This window comes from Eucyclogobius newberryi, unplaced genomic scaffold, assembly GCF_026437365.1.
Source record: "Eucyclogobius newberryi isolate DKJ021-1_F unplaced genomic scaffold, fEucNew1.0.hap1 SCAF_8, whole genome shotgun sequence".
Taxonomy (NCBI): domain Eukaryota; kingdom Metazoa; phylum Chordata; class Actinopteri; order Gobiiformes; family Gobiidae; genus Eucyclogobius; species Eucyclogobius newberryi.
Window position 1 is genome coordinate 32,333,400 of NW_027316500.1, and position 16,156 is coordinate 32,349,555.

General features: G+C 51.3%; 1 protein-coding gene across 1 annotated transcript in view; it reads left to right on the plus strand.

Annotated features, from left to right (window-relative positions):
* LOC140351355 (uncharacterized) overlaps nucleotides 1–12,944 on the plus strand; it is a 33,619-nt gene extending 20,675 nt beyond the window's left edge. Inside the window, exons 3-4 of the mRNA XM_072437163.1 lie at nucleotides 9,465–9,522; nucleotides 12,898–12,944. Of these exons, the coding sequence (XP_072293264.1) occupies nucleotides 9,465–9,522; nucleotides 12,898–12,913 (74 nt within the window). The 3' untranslated portion in view covers nucleotides 12,914–12,944. The remainder of the gene's footprint in view (nucleotides 1–9,464; nucleotides 9,523–12,897) is intronic.
* Nucleotides 12,945–16,156: the final 3,212 nt, after the last annotated feature.

Sequence of the window (16,156 nt, forward strand, 5' to 3'; positions counted from 1 at the left end):
GTCTAAAGCAGGACTAAAGCGGGACTAAAGCAGGTCTAAAGCAGGTCTAAAGCAGGACTAAAGTGGGACTAAAGCAGGACTAAAGCAGGTCTAAAGCAGGTCTAAAGCAGGTCTAAAGCAGGTCTAAAGCGGGTCTAAAGCAGGACTAAAGCAGGACTAAAGCAGGTCTAAAGCAGGTCTAAAGCAGTTCTAAAGCAGGACTAAAGCGGGACTAAAGCGGGTCTAAAGCAGGACTAAAGCAGGACTAAAGCGGGACTAAAGCAGGTCTAAAGCAGGTCTAAAGCAGGACTAAAGTGGGACTAAAGCAGGACTAAAGCAGGTCTAAAGCAGGTCTAAAGCAGGTCTAAAGCAGGTCTAAAGCAGGACTAAAGCGGGACTATAATGTCCTCATTATGATCCATCTTTAGTGTGTATATTTTCTCTTTTGTGAATTTAAATGTTCTCAAAGGTGAATGCGACAGACTAAAGCAGGTGGTGTTTCAGGTGGTGTTTCAGGCGGTGTTTCAGGCGGTGTTTCAGGCGGTGTTTCAGGCGGTGTTTCAGGCGGTGTTTCAGGTGGTGTTTTTCCGGTGGTGTTTCAGGCGGTGTTTCAGGCGGTGTTTCAGGCGGTGTTTCAGGCGGTGTTTCAGGTGGTGTTTCAGGTGGTGTTTCAGGCGGTGTTTCAGGTGGTGTTTCAGGCGGTGTTTCAGGCGGTGTTTCAGGCGGTGTTTGAGGTGGTGTTTGAGGTGGTGTTTGAGGTGGTGTTTCAGGTGGTGTTTCAGGCGGTGTTTCAGGCGGTGTTTCAGGTGGTGTTTCAGGTGGTGTTTCAGGCGGTGTTTCAGGCGGTGTTTCAGGCGGTGTTTCAGGCGGTGTTTCAGATGGTGTTTCAGGCGGTGTTTCAGGCGGTGTTTGAGGTGGTGTTTGAGGTGGTGTTTCAGGCGGTGTTTCAGGCGGTGTTTGAGGTGGTGTTTGAGGTGGTGTTTCAGGCGGTGTTTCAGGCGGTGTTTGAGGTGGTGCAGAGCAGCTCAATGCCACGTCTGAATCATCAGAACGAGCAGAGGAGACACAGGAGGAAACAGGAGCAGCAGCAGTGACGAAGCTGAAATCGTGACAGATAATCAGGCTCTGCAGCGCTGGGACTGAACCTGGAGAAACAGGCTCTTTAGGCCCTTAAAGGTGCTCTTTAGGCTCTTAGAGGTGCTCTTTAGGCCCTTAAAGGTGCTCTTTAGGCTCTTAAAGGTGCTCTTTAGGCCCTTAAAGGTGCTCTTTAGGCTCTTAAAGGTGCTCTTTAGGCCCTTAAAGGTGCTCTTTAGGCCCTTAAAGGTGCTCTTTAGGCTCTTAAAGGTGCTCTTTAGGCCCTTAGAGGTGCTCTTTAGGCCCTTAAAGGTGCTCTTTAGGCCCTTAAAGGTGCTCTTTAGGCCCTTAAAGGTGCTCTTTAGGCTCTTAAAGGTGCTCTTTAGGCCCTTAGAGGTGCTCTTTAGGCCCTTAAAGGTGCTCTTTAGGCCCTTAAAGGTGCTCTTTGGGCCCTTAAAGGTGCTCTTTAGGCCCTTAGAGGTGCTCTTTAGGCCCTTAGAGGTGCTCTTTAGGCCCTTAAAGGTGCTCTTTAGGCTCTTAGAGGTGCTCTTTAGGCCCTTAAAGGTGCTCTTTAGGCCCTTAAAGGTGCTCTTTAGGCCCTTAAAGGTGCTCTTTAGGCCCTTAAAGGTGCTCTTTAGGCCCTTTCTCTCTCCCTCCCTCCCTCTCTCTCCCTCCCTCCCTCTCTCTCCCTCCCTCCCCCTCTCTCCTCCTCCCTCCCTCCGTCTCTCTCTCCCTCTCTCCTCTCTCTCTCTCTCTCTCTCTCTCTCGTTCTTCCTCCACAAAGATAAAGGATAATCTCCTTCATGTTCACAGCGCACACTTGAAGCCCTCGCTAAATGCTAACGCTAACTCTGGAAAAGCAGAAGTGGATGAACATGGAAACGCCCACACACCGTCCACATCTCACACGTTTGAAAAAACGTACGAGTTCCTGGAGCTAAATACGTCTGATTGGGTGGGTGTTTGTGACCTTTGACCTGCAACAACAACAACAACAACAACATCAGCTTCAGAGGGAAAACAGGACCTTTAGATTGGAACGATCATGTTTATGAGAGAGAAAAGGACCAGAGCTTTGTGAAAGAAAAGACATGATTTACACTCTTCAGACGTTTTAGACACTTTAGCTCAGTTTATTCACTCCAAACCGGCTCATGCTCCTGTAGCCACAGCTGCCCTGGGGCGAGAGAGTTATGGTGAGGTCAGGTGAGGTCAGGTGAGGTCAGGTGAGGTCAGGTGTGGTCAGAGGAGGTCAGGTGTGGTCAGGTGAGGTGTGGTCAGGTGAGGTCAGGTGTGGTCAGGTGTGGTCAGGTGAGGTGAGGTCAGGTGAGGTCAGGTGAGGTCAGGTGTGGTCAGGTGAGGTGAGGTCAGGTGTGGTCAGGTGAGGTCAGGTGAGGTGAGGTCAGGTGTGGTCAGAGGAGGTCAGGTGTGGTCAGGTGAGATGTGGTCAGGTGATGCCAGGTGTGGTCAGGTGAGGTCAGGTGTGGTCAGGTGAGGTGAGGTGAGGTGTGGTCAGGTGAGGTGTGGTCAGGTGAGGTCAGGTGTGGTCAGGTGTGGTCAGGTGAGGTGAGGTCAGGTGAGGTCAGGTGAGGTCAGGTGTGGTCAGGTGTGGTCAAGTGAGGTGAGGTCAGGTGTGGTCAGGTGTGGTCAGGTGTGGTCAGGTGAGGTGAGGTCAGGTGAGGTCAGGTGTGGTCAGGTGTGGTCAGGTGTGGTCAGGTGAGGTGAGGTCAGGTGTGGTCAGGTGAGGTCAGGTGAGGTGAGGTCAGGTGTGGTCAGAGGAGGTCAGGTGTGGTCAGGTGAGATGTGGTCAGGTGATGCCAGGTGTGGTCAGGTGAGGTCAGGTGTGGTCAGGTGAGGTGAGGTCAGGTGTGGTCAGGTGAGGTGTCGTCAGGTGATGCCAGGTGTGGTCAGGTGAGGTCAAGTGTGGTCAGGTGAGGTCAGGTGAGGTCAGGTGTGGTCAGGTGTGGTCAGAGGAGGTCAGGTGTGGTCAGGTGAGATGCGGTCAGGTGATGCCAGGTGTGGTCAGGTGAGGTCAGGTGTGGTCAGGTGAGGTCAGGTGTGGTCAGGTGAGGTCAGTTGTGGTCAGGTGAGGTCCAGTGTGGTCAGGTGAGGTCAGGTGAGGTCAGGTGTGGTCAGGTGAGGTGTGGTCAGGTGAGGTCAGGTGTGGTCAGGTGAGGTCAGGTGTGGACAGGTGAAGTCAGGTGTAGTCAGGTGTGGTCAGGTCAGGTGAGGTCAGGTGAGGTCAGGTGTAGTCAGGTGTGGTCAGGTCAGGTGAGGTCAGGTGAGGTCAGATGTGGTCAGGTGAGGTCAGGTGAGGTCAGGTGTGGTCAGGTGAGGTCAGGTGAGGTCAGGTGTGGTCAGGTCAGGTGAGGTCAGGTGAGGTCAGGTGTGGTCAGGTGTGGTTTTCAGGTCATAGTCCAGTATTTTTCTGTGATTGATCAAATGCCCCCTGCTGTTCACTGTCGGTATAACACTCTCTCTCTCCTCTCCATCTCCCCTCTCTCTCTCCCTCTCCCCCTCTCTCTCTCCCTCTCCCCCCCCTCTCTCTCTCTCTCTCCCTCTCCCCCTCTCTCTCTCCCTCTCCCCCCCCTCTCTCTCTCTCTCTCTCTCTCCCTCTCCCCCCCCTCTCTCTCTCTCCCTCTCCCCCTCTCTCTCTCTCTCTCTCTCCCCCTCTCTCTCTCTCCTCTCCATCTCTCCCTCTCTCTCTGCCTCTCCCCCTCTCTCTCTCCCTCTCCCCCCCCTCTCTCTCTCTCTCTTTCTCTCTCTCTCCCCCTCTCTCTCTCTCTCTCTCTCTCTCTCTCTCAATCATAAGTCCAGTTTTATTTGTCTGTTATTGTCCTGTCTGACCTTTACTTTAAAGACTGTGAAGATTCTCACAGATCAATAAAACTCTACCGAACCAAACCAGGTCTAAACCAGGACTAAACCAGGACTAAACCTGGTCTAAACTAGGTCCAAACCCGGTCTAAACCTGGTCTAAACCAGGTCTAAACCAGGTCTAAACCAGGTCTAAACCAGGACTAAACGCCAGTCCGTGACCTCATTGTTCAATAATGTGCAGCGTGTAATTCTTTTGTTCAGGTCATTGACTTTTTAAATATAATTCAAACAAACTTTTGTCCACGTCGCTCCAGCGGCTCCTGACCACAGGAACTTATGATCCTGACCACAGGAACTTATGATCCTGACCACAGGAACTTATGATCCTGACCACAGGAACTTATGATCCTGACCACAAGAACTTATGATCCTGACGACCACAGGAACTTATGATCCTGACCACAAGAACTTATGATCCTGACCACAGGAACTTATGATCCTGACCACAGGAACTTATGATCCTGACCACAAGAACTTATGATCCTGACGACCACAGGAACTTATGATCCTGACGACCACAAGAACTTATGATCCTGACCACAGGAACGTATGATCCTGACCACAGGAACTTATGATCCTGACGACAGGAACTTATGATCCTGACCACAGGAACGTATGATCCTGACGACCACAGGATCTTATGATCCTGACCACAGGAACTTATGATCCTGACGACAGGAACTTATGATCCTAACGACAGGAACTTATGATCCTGACCACAGGAACTTATGATCCTGACCACAGGAACTTATGATCCTGACGACCACAGGAACTTATGATCCTGACCACAAGAACTTATGATCCTGACCACAGGAACTTATGATCCTGACCACAGGAACTTACGATCCTGACGACCACAAGAACTTATGATCCTGACGACCACAGGAACGTATGATCCTGACGACCACAGGAACTTATGATCCTGACCACAAGAACTTATGATCCTGACCACAGGAACGTATGATCCTGACCACAGGAACTTATGATCCTGACGACAGGAACTTATGATCCTGACGACAGGAACTTATGATCCTGACGACAGGAACTTATGATCCTGACGACAGGAACTTATGATCCTGACGACAGGAACTTATGATCCTGACGACAGGAACTTATGATCCTGACGACCACAGGAACTTATTATCCTGACCACAGGAACTTATGATCCTGACCAGAGGAACATGAGCCGGAATATGAGCCACATGAGCCGGAACATGAGCCGGAACATGAGCCGGAACATGAGCCGGAACATGAGCCACATGAGCCGGAACATGAGCCACATGAGTCGGAACATGAGCCACATGAGCCGGAACATGAGCCGGAACATGAGCCACATGAGCCGGAACATGAGCCGGAACATGAGCCGGAACATGAGCCGGAACATGAGCCACATGAGCCGGAACATGAGCCACATGAGCCGGAACATGAGCCACATGAGCCACATGAGCCGGAACATGAGCCACATGAGCCGGAACATGAGCCACATGAGCCGGAACATGAAACCACATGAGTCGGAACATGAGCCACATGAGCCGGAACATGAGCCGGAACATGAGCCACATGAGCCGGAACATGAGCCGGAACATGAGCCACATGAGCCGGAACATGAGCCGGAACATGAGCCGGAACATGAGCCACATGAGCCGGAACATGAGCCGGAACATGAGCCACATGAGCCGGAACATGAGCCGGAACATGAGCCACATGAGCCGGAACATGAGCCGGAACATGAGCCACATGAGCCACATGAGCCGGAACATGAGCCGGAACATGAGCCGGAACATGAGCCACATGAGCCGGAACATGAGCCGGAACATGAGCCACATGAGCCGGAACATGAGCCGGAACATGAGCCGGAACATGAGCCACATGAGCCGGAACATGAGCCACATGAGCCGGAACATGAGCCACAAGAGCCAGAACATGAGCCACATGAGCCGGAACATGAGCCGGACCTTAAATGTAGCTTTAATTTAATCATATTGAACATTTTCAGCTTTAACACTAGGACAGTCCACGATGTGTGAGTGACGTCCAGAACGCTCAGGTCATTGTTCTCACCTCAAACTGAAGGCCATAGAGGAGGAGGAGAGAGGAGAGAGGAGAGAAGAGAGAGAGGAGAGAGGAGAGAAGAGAGAAGAGAGAAGAGAGGAGAGAGGAGAGAGGAGAGAGGAGAGAGGAGAGAGGAGAGAGGAGAGAGAGGAGAGAGGAGAGAGGAGAGAAGAGAGGAAAGAGGAGAGAGGAGAGAGGAGAGAGGAGAGAGAGGAGAGAGGAGAGAGAGGAGAGAGGAGAGAAGAGAGGAGAGAGGAGAGAGGAGAGAGGAGAGAGAGGAGAGAGGAGAGAAGAGAGGAGAGAGGAGAGAAGAGAGGAGAGAGGAGAGAGGAGAGAGGAGAGAGAGGAGAGAGGAGAGAAGAGAGGAGAGAGGAGAGAAGAGAGGAGAGAGGAGAGAAGAGAGAGGAGAGAGGAGAGAGAGGAGAGAGGAGAGAGGAGAGAAGAGCGCTACAGAACAGATTTGGAGCCGTCCGGAACATAAAAGGCGCCTCTGCCTCACAAACACGGGACGTCTGCATTTATTAGAATATATTATGTTTAAACAGACGGAGGCACCTGCTCCTTTGTGCACGAGGAGGACATAGAGGACATAGAGGACGGAGAGGACGGAGAGGACGGAGAGGACAGAGGAAGAACGTGGACTGTACTTCACTGTAAACACGACCTGCTACAGTAAAAACACTCCCAACTCGCGCGCTCCCGAGTGTTTGTCCTAAAGACGTTTTATTATTGAATTATGTCCCTCTTAATCTTTAATATTCAAACCTCAGGACACGCGTAATCGTCCACTTCCACCTCACAAAACCCTCACGTTTCCTCCACCGGGAGCACTTCCTGTTACCCATCATGCTCGGCTGTGTCTCGCCCACAGTTGCCACGGCGACGTCAAACCCCGCCCCAACAAGAGCCTTGAATCCGCCCACTTCCAGTCAACATTTTCTGTCAGTTTTAGACGATAAAACGTGCCTCGTGTTTGTCTTTGTCGTCTCTTTTATTGCACCTTTTGTGGTTTTTGTTGTGTTTTTGTTTACGGCGCTCGCCTGATTCGCCCGGCCATGCTCGCGCGGTTGTTTACGCCGTTTTCCATGGCAAACGAGCGCGTAAATGTCGCTAACGAGCCGCGCGATGGATATAAATGCGGTTTATTTGCACCTTTATGTTTCGTGCGAGCGGCTTATTATTTCTGCTCGTGGACGACAGACGAGATTGAGTGTTTTTCAGAGGAATCCAGAGACGTTTCGCCGCCTCGTTATTTAGATTCAGCTCCATAAATCCACCTTCGTCTTAAAGTTCTTGACAAGGAACAACTTTTTGAGGTGAAAGAAAAAGCTGGATAACTTTTGTGCTGAAAGTGCTGACGTGGCGTGTAGTAATTATAGATATGAATCAAACATAACCGTCCATAAAGTCCAATTCCTCCTTTAATACTAATACTTCAAACTAAAACTCGATGTAAATTCTAAAGTATGATCAAGTTTTGAAGTGAGCAGAGAGTCAAATTTTAATTATTATTATGTTTGGATTCATTGAACTCAAATGCAATTAAGATGAATATATTTAAAATTTTGCTACAAATTATACACATTTTATCACAGATTTTTTTTAATTTAGGGTTATAATTCTATTTCCTGTTTGTAATTGATGTCGTCACACTAGGAAATTACCCAGCAAGCACTGCGCCAAAGCTCATCCAATGTCACTTTTTTTCTTTCACTTTTTTAGACAAATGAAATGTATATGAAAACAACTTTATTTTGTTGAATTTTGTTGAAAAGATGTCACTTCCTGTCTCTGGTGTGATGTCACTTTCTGTCATTTTCTACACATTTTTCAACGTTTTCTCCACAAATACCTGCTTTATTGATGTAAAACTATCATTTATATGTACAACAGGTACAAATTCACCAAATAAAGTCAAATAATTGCACTTTAAGCTCTGGAACATACAAATAAGATTGTTATTCTTTCTTTTTTCCATTAGTTTTGGTTTAGTTTACTCTTTATTCGTACCGTCAGTTGCAGATTTCATGCAAAACTGACTTTATTGATGTTTAAACTCGTATTACGACATCGTTCGCTGCCTGGAGCTGTATTTGTGCTCCGTTCACGCTGGTTTAGTCTCGTTTTTCTGAGCCTCGTCAATCGCTCCGTTTGATTTTTCCCAGAATCGTTGCGTCTCATATCACAGTTTTAAACCATTACTGGGTTCGTTCCACAGTCACGTTGCTTAAGGGCTTCGTTTATGCCATTTTCCACCTCGCAAACGGAGCTGCAGCAGTTTCACGTGTGTTTTCCAACTACAGACAATATTTTAAGCTCGAAAATGTGAAATGCTAACGTTAATAGCCCGATTAAAGCTACGATTATGCCTAAAACGACCCTTTTGAGCTGAAAAACGCGTGTCCATCTGCGTTTTTTGTGTCGTTCTCGTCACGTTGACCGACACCAAAAGCCAGTGTGTGTTATGTGACCGAACACGGCGCGTTTGCTTGTGTAACGTGTGGTCAGTCCAGAGTGACCGGCGTAACCAGGCCACAGCTGCCTCTGGCCGCTCCGGCCTCGTCACACTTTTCCCACGTTTGTGCCAGAAAAACGCTCGTGGAAAAATCATCGGGCGAAGCAAAAGTGAACACGAACTTGAGCTGGTTTTATCCCGTTTGAAGAAGCCTCACAAGTGAAGAAGCCTCACGAGTGAAGAAGAAGCCTCACCAGTGAAGAAGCCTCACGATGAAGAAGAAGCCTCACGAGTGAAGAAGAAGCCTCACGAGTGAAGAAGAAGCCTCACGAGTGAAGAAGAAGCCTCACCAGTGAAGAAGAAGCCTCATGAGTGAAAAAGAAGCCTCATGAGTGAAAAAGAAGCCTCACCAGTGAAGAAGAAGCCTCACCAGTGAAGAAGAAGAAGCCTCACGAGTGAAGAAGAAGCCTCATGAGTGAAGAAGAAGCCTCACGAGTGAAGAAGCCTCACGATGAAGAAGAAGCCTCACGATGAAGAAGAAGCCTCACGAGTGAAGAAGCCTCATGAGTGAAGAAGAAGCCTCATGAGTGAAGAAGCCTCATGAGTGAAGAAGAAGCCTCATGAGTGAAGAAGCCTCACCAGTGAAGAAGAAGCCTCACGAGTGAAGAAGCCTCACGAGTGAAGAAGCCTCATGAGAGAAGAAGCCTCACCAGTGAAGAAGAAGCCTCACGAGTGAAGAAGCCTCACGAGTGAAGAAGCCTCATGAGTGAAGAAGCCTCACGAGTGAAGAAGCCTCATGAGTGAAGAAGAAGCCTCACGAGTGAAGAAGCCTCACCAGTGAAGAAGTGGTGTTATTGACGGTGTCATAAACGGTGTCATTGACGGTGTCATTGACGGTGTTATTGACGGTGTCATAAACGGTGTCATTGACGGTGTCATTGGCGGTGTAATTGATGGTGTCATTGATTGTGTTATAGACCTGTTATTGACGGTGTCATTGATGCTGTTGCTCTGTGTGTTCCAGCTCTGATCTCCGCTGGCTGCTGCACTAACGGCTGCAGGAACACCAAGCTCTGGGACAGGTGAGGCTCTGGGACAGGTGAGGCTCTGGGACAGGTGAAGCTCTGGGACAGGTGAAGCTCTGGGACAGGTGAGGCTCTGGGACAGGTGAGGCTCTGGGACAGGTGAAGCTCTGGGACAGGTGAGGCTCTGGGACAGGTGAAGCTCTGTGACAGGTGAGGCTCTGGGACAGGTGAGGCTCTGGGACAGGTGAAGCTCTGGGACAGGTGAGGCTCTGGGACATGTGAGGCTCTGGGACATGTGAGGCTCTGGGACAGGTGAGGCTCTGGGACAGGTGAGGCTCTGGGACAGGTGAGGCTCAGGGACAGGTGAAGCTCTGGGACATGTGAGGCTCTGGGACAGGTGAGGCTCTGGGACAGGTGAAGCTCTGGGACAGGTGAGGCTCTGGGACAGGTGAGGCTCTGGGACAGGTGAAGCTCTGGGACAGGTGAGGCTCTGGGACAGGTGAGGCTCTGGGACAGGTGAGGCTCTGGGACAGGTGAAGCTCTGGGACAGGTGAGGCTCTGGGACAGGTGAGGCTCTGGGACAGGTGAAGCTCTGGGACAGGTGAGGCTCTGGGACAGGTGAGGCTCTGGGACAGGTGAGGCTCTGGGACAGGTGAGGAAGACCTAGATCTTAGATCTTTACTTTACTTAGATCTTTGTGTGTGATGTTAGAGAAGAAGAAGAACCACAGATAATGTTCTGAGGTCGTCTGTGTCTAAAGCCCGACCCACAATCCCCCGAGTCGGACTCATTAAAGCTCTGCCCTCCTGCGAGGAGACCACAGGGTTTAGTCCTGGTTTAGACCTGGTTTAGACTTGGTTTAGACCTGGTTTAGTCCTGGTTTAGTTCTGGTTTAGACCTGGTTTAGTCCTGGTATAGTTCTGGTTTAGACCTGGTCTAGTCCTGGTTTAGAGCTGGTTTAGACCTGGTTTAGTCCTGGTTTAGAGCTGGTTTAGACCTGGTTTGGACCTGGTTTAGTCCTTTGCCTCCTTTACGATCTGAGCTTAGAGTCTTTAGTTTCCAGCGGCTCAGCTTTGGAAATGATCAAATTTAGCATCTGCTTTACACCGACACATCTGACCCGCCCCCAGACACATCTGACCCGCCCCCAGACACATCTGACCCGCCCCCAGACACATCTGACCCGCCCCCAGACACATTTGACCCGCCCCCAGACACATCCATCTGACCCGCCCCCAGACACATCTGACCCGCCCCCAGACACATTTGACCCGCCCCCAGACACATCCATCTGACCCGCCCACAGACACATCTGACCCGCTCCCAGACACATCTGACCCGCCCCCAGACACATTTGACCCGCCCCCAGACACATCCATCTGACCCGCCCACAGACACATCTGACCCGCTCCCAGACACATCTGACCCACCCCCAGACACATTTGACCCGCCCCAGACACATCCATCTGACCCGCCCACAGACACATCTGACCCGCCCACAGACACATCTGACCCGCCCACAGACACATCTGACCCGCCCCCAGACACATCTGACCCGCCCACAGACACATCTGACCCGCCCCCAGACACATCTGACCCACCCCCAGACACATCTGACCCACCCCCAGACACATCTGACCCGCCCCCAGACACATCTGACCCCCGCCCCAGACACATCTGACCCGCCCCCAGACACATCTGACCCGCCCCCAGACACATCTGACCCGCCCCCAGACACATCTGACCCGCCCACAGACACATCTGACCCGCCCCCAGACACATCCATCTGACCCGCCCACAGACACATCTGACCCGCCCCCAGACACATCTGACCCGCCCCCAGACACATCTGACCCGCCCCCAGACACATCTGACCCGCCCACCGACACATCTGACCCGCCTACAGACACATTTGACCCGCCCCCAGACACATCTGATCCGCCCCCAGACACATCTGACCCGCCCCCAGACACATCTGACCCGCCCACAGACACATCTGACCCGCCCCCAGACACATCCATCTGACCCGCCCACAGACACATCTGACCCGCCCCCAGACACATCTGACCCGCCCCCAGACACATTTGACCCGCCCCCAGACACATCCATCTGACCCGCCCACAGACACATCTGACCCGCTCCCAGACACATCTGACCCGCCCCCAGACACATTTGACCCGCCCCCAGACACATCCATCTGACCCGCCCACAGACACATCTGACCCGCTCCCAGACACATCTGACCCGCCCCCAGACACATTTGACCCGCCCCCAGACACATCCATCTGACCCGCCCACAGACACATCTGACCCGCCCACAGACACATCTGACCCGCCCACAGACACATCTGACCCGCCCACAGACACATCTGACCCGCCCCCAGACACATCTGACCCGCCCACAGACACATCTGACCCGCCCCCAGACACATCTGACCCACCCCCAGACACATCTGACCCACCCCCAGACACATCTGACCCGCCCCCAGACACATCTGACCTGCCCCCAGACACATCTGACCCGCCCCCAGACACATCTGACCCGCCCCCAGACACATCTGACCCGCCCACAGACACATCTGACCCGCCCCCAGACACATCCATCTGACCCGCCCACAGACACATCTGACCCGCCCCCAGACACATCTGACCCGCCCCCAGACACATCTGACCCGCCCCCAGACACATCTGACCCGCCCACAGACACATCTGACCCGCCCCCAGACACATCCATCTGACCCGCCCACAGACACATCTGACCCGCCCCCAGACACATCTGACCCGCCCCCAGACACATCTGACCCGCCCCCAGACACATCTGACCCGCCCACCGACACATCTGACCCGCCTACAGACACATTTGACCCGCCCCCAGACACATCTGACCCGCCCCCAGACACATCTGACCCGCCCCCAGACACATCTGACCCGCCCACAGACACATCTGACCCGCCCCCAGACACATCCATCTGACCCGCCCACAGACACATCTGACCCGCCCCCAGACACATCTGACCCGCCCCCAGACACATCTGACCTGCCCCCAGACACATCTGACCCACCCCCAGACACATCTGACCCGCCCCCAGACACATCTGACCCGCCCACCGACACATCTGACCCGCCTACAGACACATTTGACCCGCCCCCAGACACATCTGACCCGCCCCCAGACACATCTGACCCGCCCCCAGACACATCTGACCCGCCCCCAGACACATCTGACCCGCTCCCAGACACATCTGACCCGCCCCCAGACACATCTGACCCGCCCACAGACACATCTGACCTGCCCCCAGACACATCTGACCCGCCCCCAGACACATCTGACCCGCCCACCTCCAAGAACGGGTCAATCGCAGGACAAGGACAGTAAAGTCAAACTGACCTGAGCACGTCGACCGCACTGACGGCGTTTTCCTCTTGTTACAGCTTCGACGCGTCCTGACCTTCACCGGCCTCTGAGGAGCTGCCCCCGGGAGGTGGAGGAGGAGCCGAGGCGACGCCCAGCCTGAAACACACTTGAACCCTTCCCCCCCCCGCCCTGTCTGCTGCTGCTGCATCCACTCCGTCTTTTCATCGGGTCGTTCGGCGTTCGCTTCTGCCGGAGCGAAGCGTCTGGGGATAATGCCGGGGGAAGTCCGGAGGGTTTCGGACCGAGATGGAGAGATCTTCAATGTGTTGCCAACGATAATAGACCTACCTCTTTGGAGCGAAGAGACGAAACGCGAGCATCTTGGATGTCGCCCGCACCAGCGATCACTGCACAAAGGGTCAGGACGGTGAACTCAGAGGTCGTCCAGGGGTCAATCCGCTCTGTTACAACCTGGCTTAGTCCTGGTTTATCCTCCGCTCGCCGCTCGCTCGTGTTCCGGGAGATTTAATCCACAGATAATGTCGTTCGTTCGTGTCTGTGGTTGAAATGAGCTCAGTGTGTGTGTAAAACCATGATATAACTCACATGTGGAGGTGAAACGATGGAAAACGTGTCGCAAAACCAAAAAAAAAAGAAGCAGAAAATCCTCTTCATTCAGTTAAAAGCTGAAAATTGTAATATCAAGCAATTCAAGCTAAATATTTTCTAAAATGTTAAAATACAAGAGATATTAAAAAAATAAATGCCTTAAACTCCAATAGTCCACGTGTATCGCCCGGAATAGATGCTTTTACATTATATCTGCTCTAAATAAACAGTTTCAGGTCCTTTAAAAGACTAAATTAATTATTAGTCCGTTTTTGTCATCAACATTGTCATTATTTTACGCTTTTACCGACTTTCGGCATCGTTACACCTCCACTGAGATGAAGAACGTTCTGATGTGTCGCAGCTCGTCGACTTCGGGCCTCGGACTTGTCTTTAAACCAGGTTGTAATAAACAGATTGATGACATATGTTAGCTCCGCCTCTGAAGCGTCCCGTTTCCACCGGCGCAGCCTCAAGACCTTTTCCTGCAGCTACATTTGGGCCAAACTGTCCATTTAAAGCACAACCGTGCAAAGAGAATAAAAGGCTTTTGTAGTTTGAGATGTGGTGATTCAGTGATTCTCTGTTCGATGCGACTCAGTCAAACGCTTCTGTTCGTGTGTCCGAAGTGACGTCACACTCTCTACTGCCATCTTCAGGACAAACGCTGCATGTTCACTGTGGGCCCTGCCAACAAAACGTCTGAACGTTCTTTCTCTTCTGTCGCGTCCTCAAAGACTCCGTTTGTCCAGAACTGAGGGACAAGTGGACTTACAGAGGTCACTCCAGACTGAGCTGTTTGTTTCAGGTCGTTAGCGGCTAATGCTAATGCTAGTTTACATATTACTGCGTGGCTGTTAGAGCAGCATGATTTTAGGAAAACTATCTAACTGCGATTTTTCTGACACTAATTGCGATCGCGATTAGATTTGCGGCTTATGTTTTAATAATAGTATTCTTTTTCTTTTGTGTCACATTATAACACAAATCGACAAAAAGACTAAAACGGGCTCATGAGCTGTAAAACAGCTAAACGACTCACGTGTGTTTCAGAGCACGTTTGCACAGATATAAACTACAGTTAGCTGTTTTTACGCAGAATTCAACTAGATATTTTGTAGTTGGTGGAGTAAATTATACCACTTCAAAATCGATTTTGATTCGATTATGTGCGGCTATGCTAATAAATGTTAGCCTGCTCGCGGACAGTTTTAAGGAGCCGCACCTCCAACTGTCCGAGTGTTGTATTTTAGGATCAGACACAAAGCTTTGAGGGCGTGTCTGGTGCAGAGGGCGTGTCCGGCACAGAGGGCGTGTCCCGTGCAGAGTGGGCGAGGAAGAGCAGAGGGAAATGTCCACAAGAGTATAGACCCTTGACTTATCGAAGAGCGAGAGGCACCAGCGTGTGTGACGTCTTCAACACGCCTGAGAGAAGCTCAGATTCGGTTTATTGAACAGCTTTGACTGACCACCACATCGTTATTCAAGTCCGTCCCCTTTTGTCACGAAGCTCGTTTTGGGAAGCTCGAGGGTCCACAGCCACGGGAAGCTCGAGGGCCCACAGCCACGGGAAGCTCGAGGCCCCACAGCCACGGGAAAAGCTCGAGGCCCCACAGCCACGGGAAGCTCAAGGGCCCACAGCCACGGGAAGCTCGAGGGCCCACAGCCACGGGAAGCTCGAGGGCCCACAGCCACGGGAAGCTCGAGGGCCCACAGCCAACAGGGAGGGATTACTCTTTCTATCTTTTGTACGCGCAGACATGTTGCGCAGCTTTCCTTCAGGGGTTTTGACTTTTTTTCCGCCGGGATCGATCAAACAGGGTCGCGCATCCAAACCGACGGACCAATCGACGTCAACGTGACAAACCGAACGGAACCGGAGTCCGCAAACGATTCCGAAACGGTCTCTCTACTGCCAACTTTCACCACAGCCTCTCGGAAACAGATTAAAGAGCTAGTTTTTTGTAGATGTTTTGCTCGATTAAAAAGGCGTTGTACCTGATTTTGACGCCGTCCTTAAAACGTTTTGATGCGGTTCAGACGTTTCCCGCACTTTCCTGACACGTTCTTAGCATCCGGACGAGTTTGAAAGTGCGTTTCACAGATTTCAGAGGCCAGAGTTTGATCGTTTTGGTTGCGTCAAAACGGTGCGATCAAGTTCACGTTTTTTTGGAGCAAATGTTTATTTTTGACAACATTATTTCACGCTCAGGCTAAAGTCAGTGCCAGGAAACGGTCATTTCAAAAGGAATGAAGCATCGCGGTGAAGCTAAGAACAGCTAGCATAGTAACTGCGCACTTCCTGTTTCTCTTGACGATAAAACGTTATCGTCGTCATCGTTTCGGTCCAGACTCTTTCCGCACTTTCCTGACACGTTCTTAGCATCCGGACGAGTTTGAAAGCGCTTTTCACAGCTTTCAGAGGCCAGAGTTTTGTCGTTTTAGTTGCGTCAAAATGTTCTTAACGTAAAGCTAAGAACAACTAGCATGCTAACTGCGCACTTCCCGTTTCTCAGACAATAAAACGTTTAAATGCCGCCGTTGTCATCGTTGTCGTCATAGTTTCGGAAGCTTACTTGATCCGTAAAATAAAAAGACGGCACACGACCAAACACACAGCAAAGACAAAAGCTACGTTATTTCCTCTAGAGGCGCCACTGAGTCCAGAAAAGTACTGAACTTTGTGTCGGATCGGTCAAAACGCGGCGGTCTCGTTTTGGCGACAAG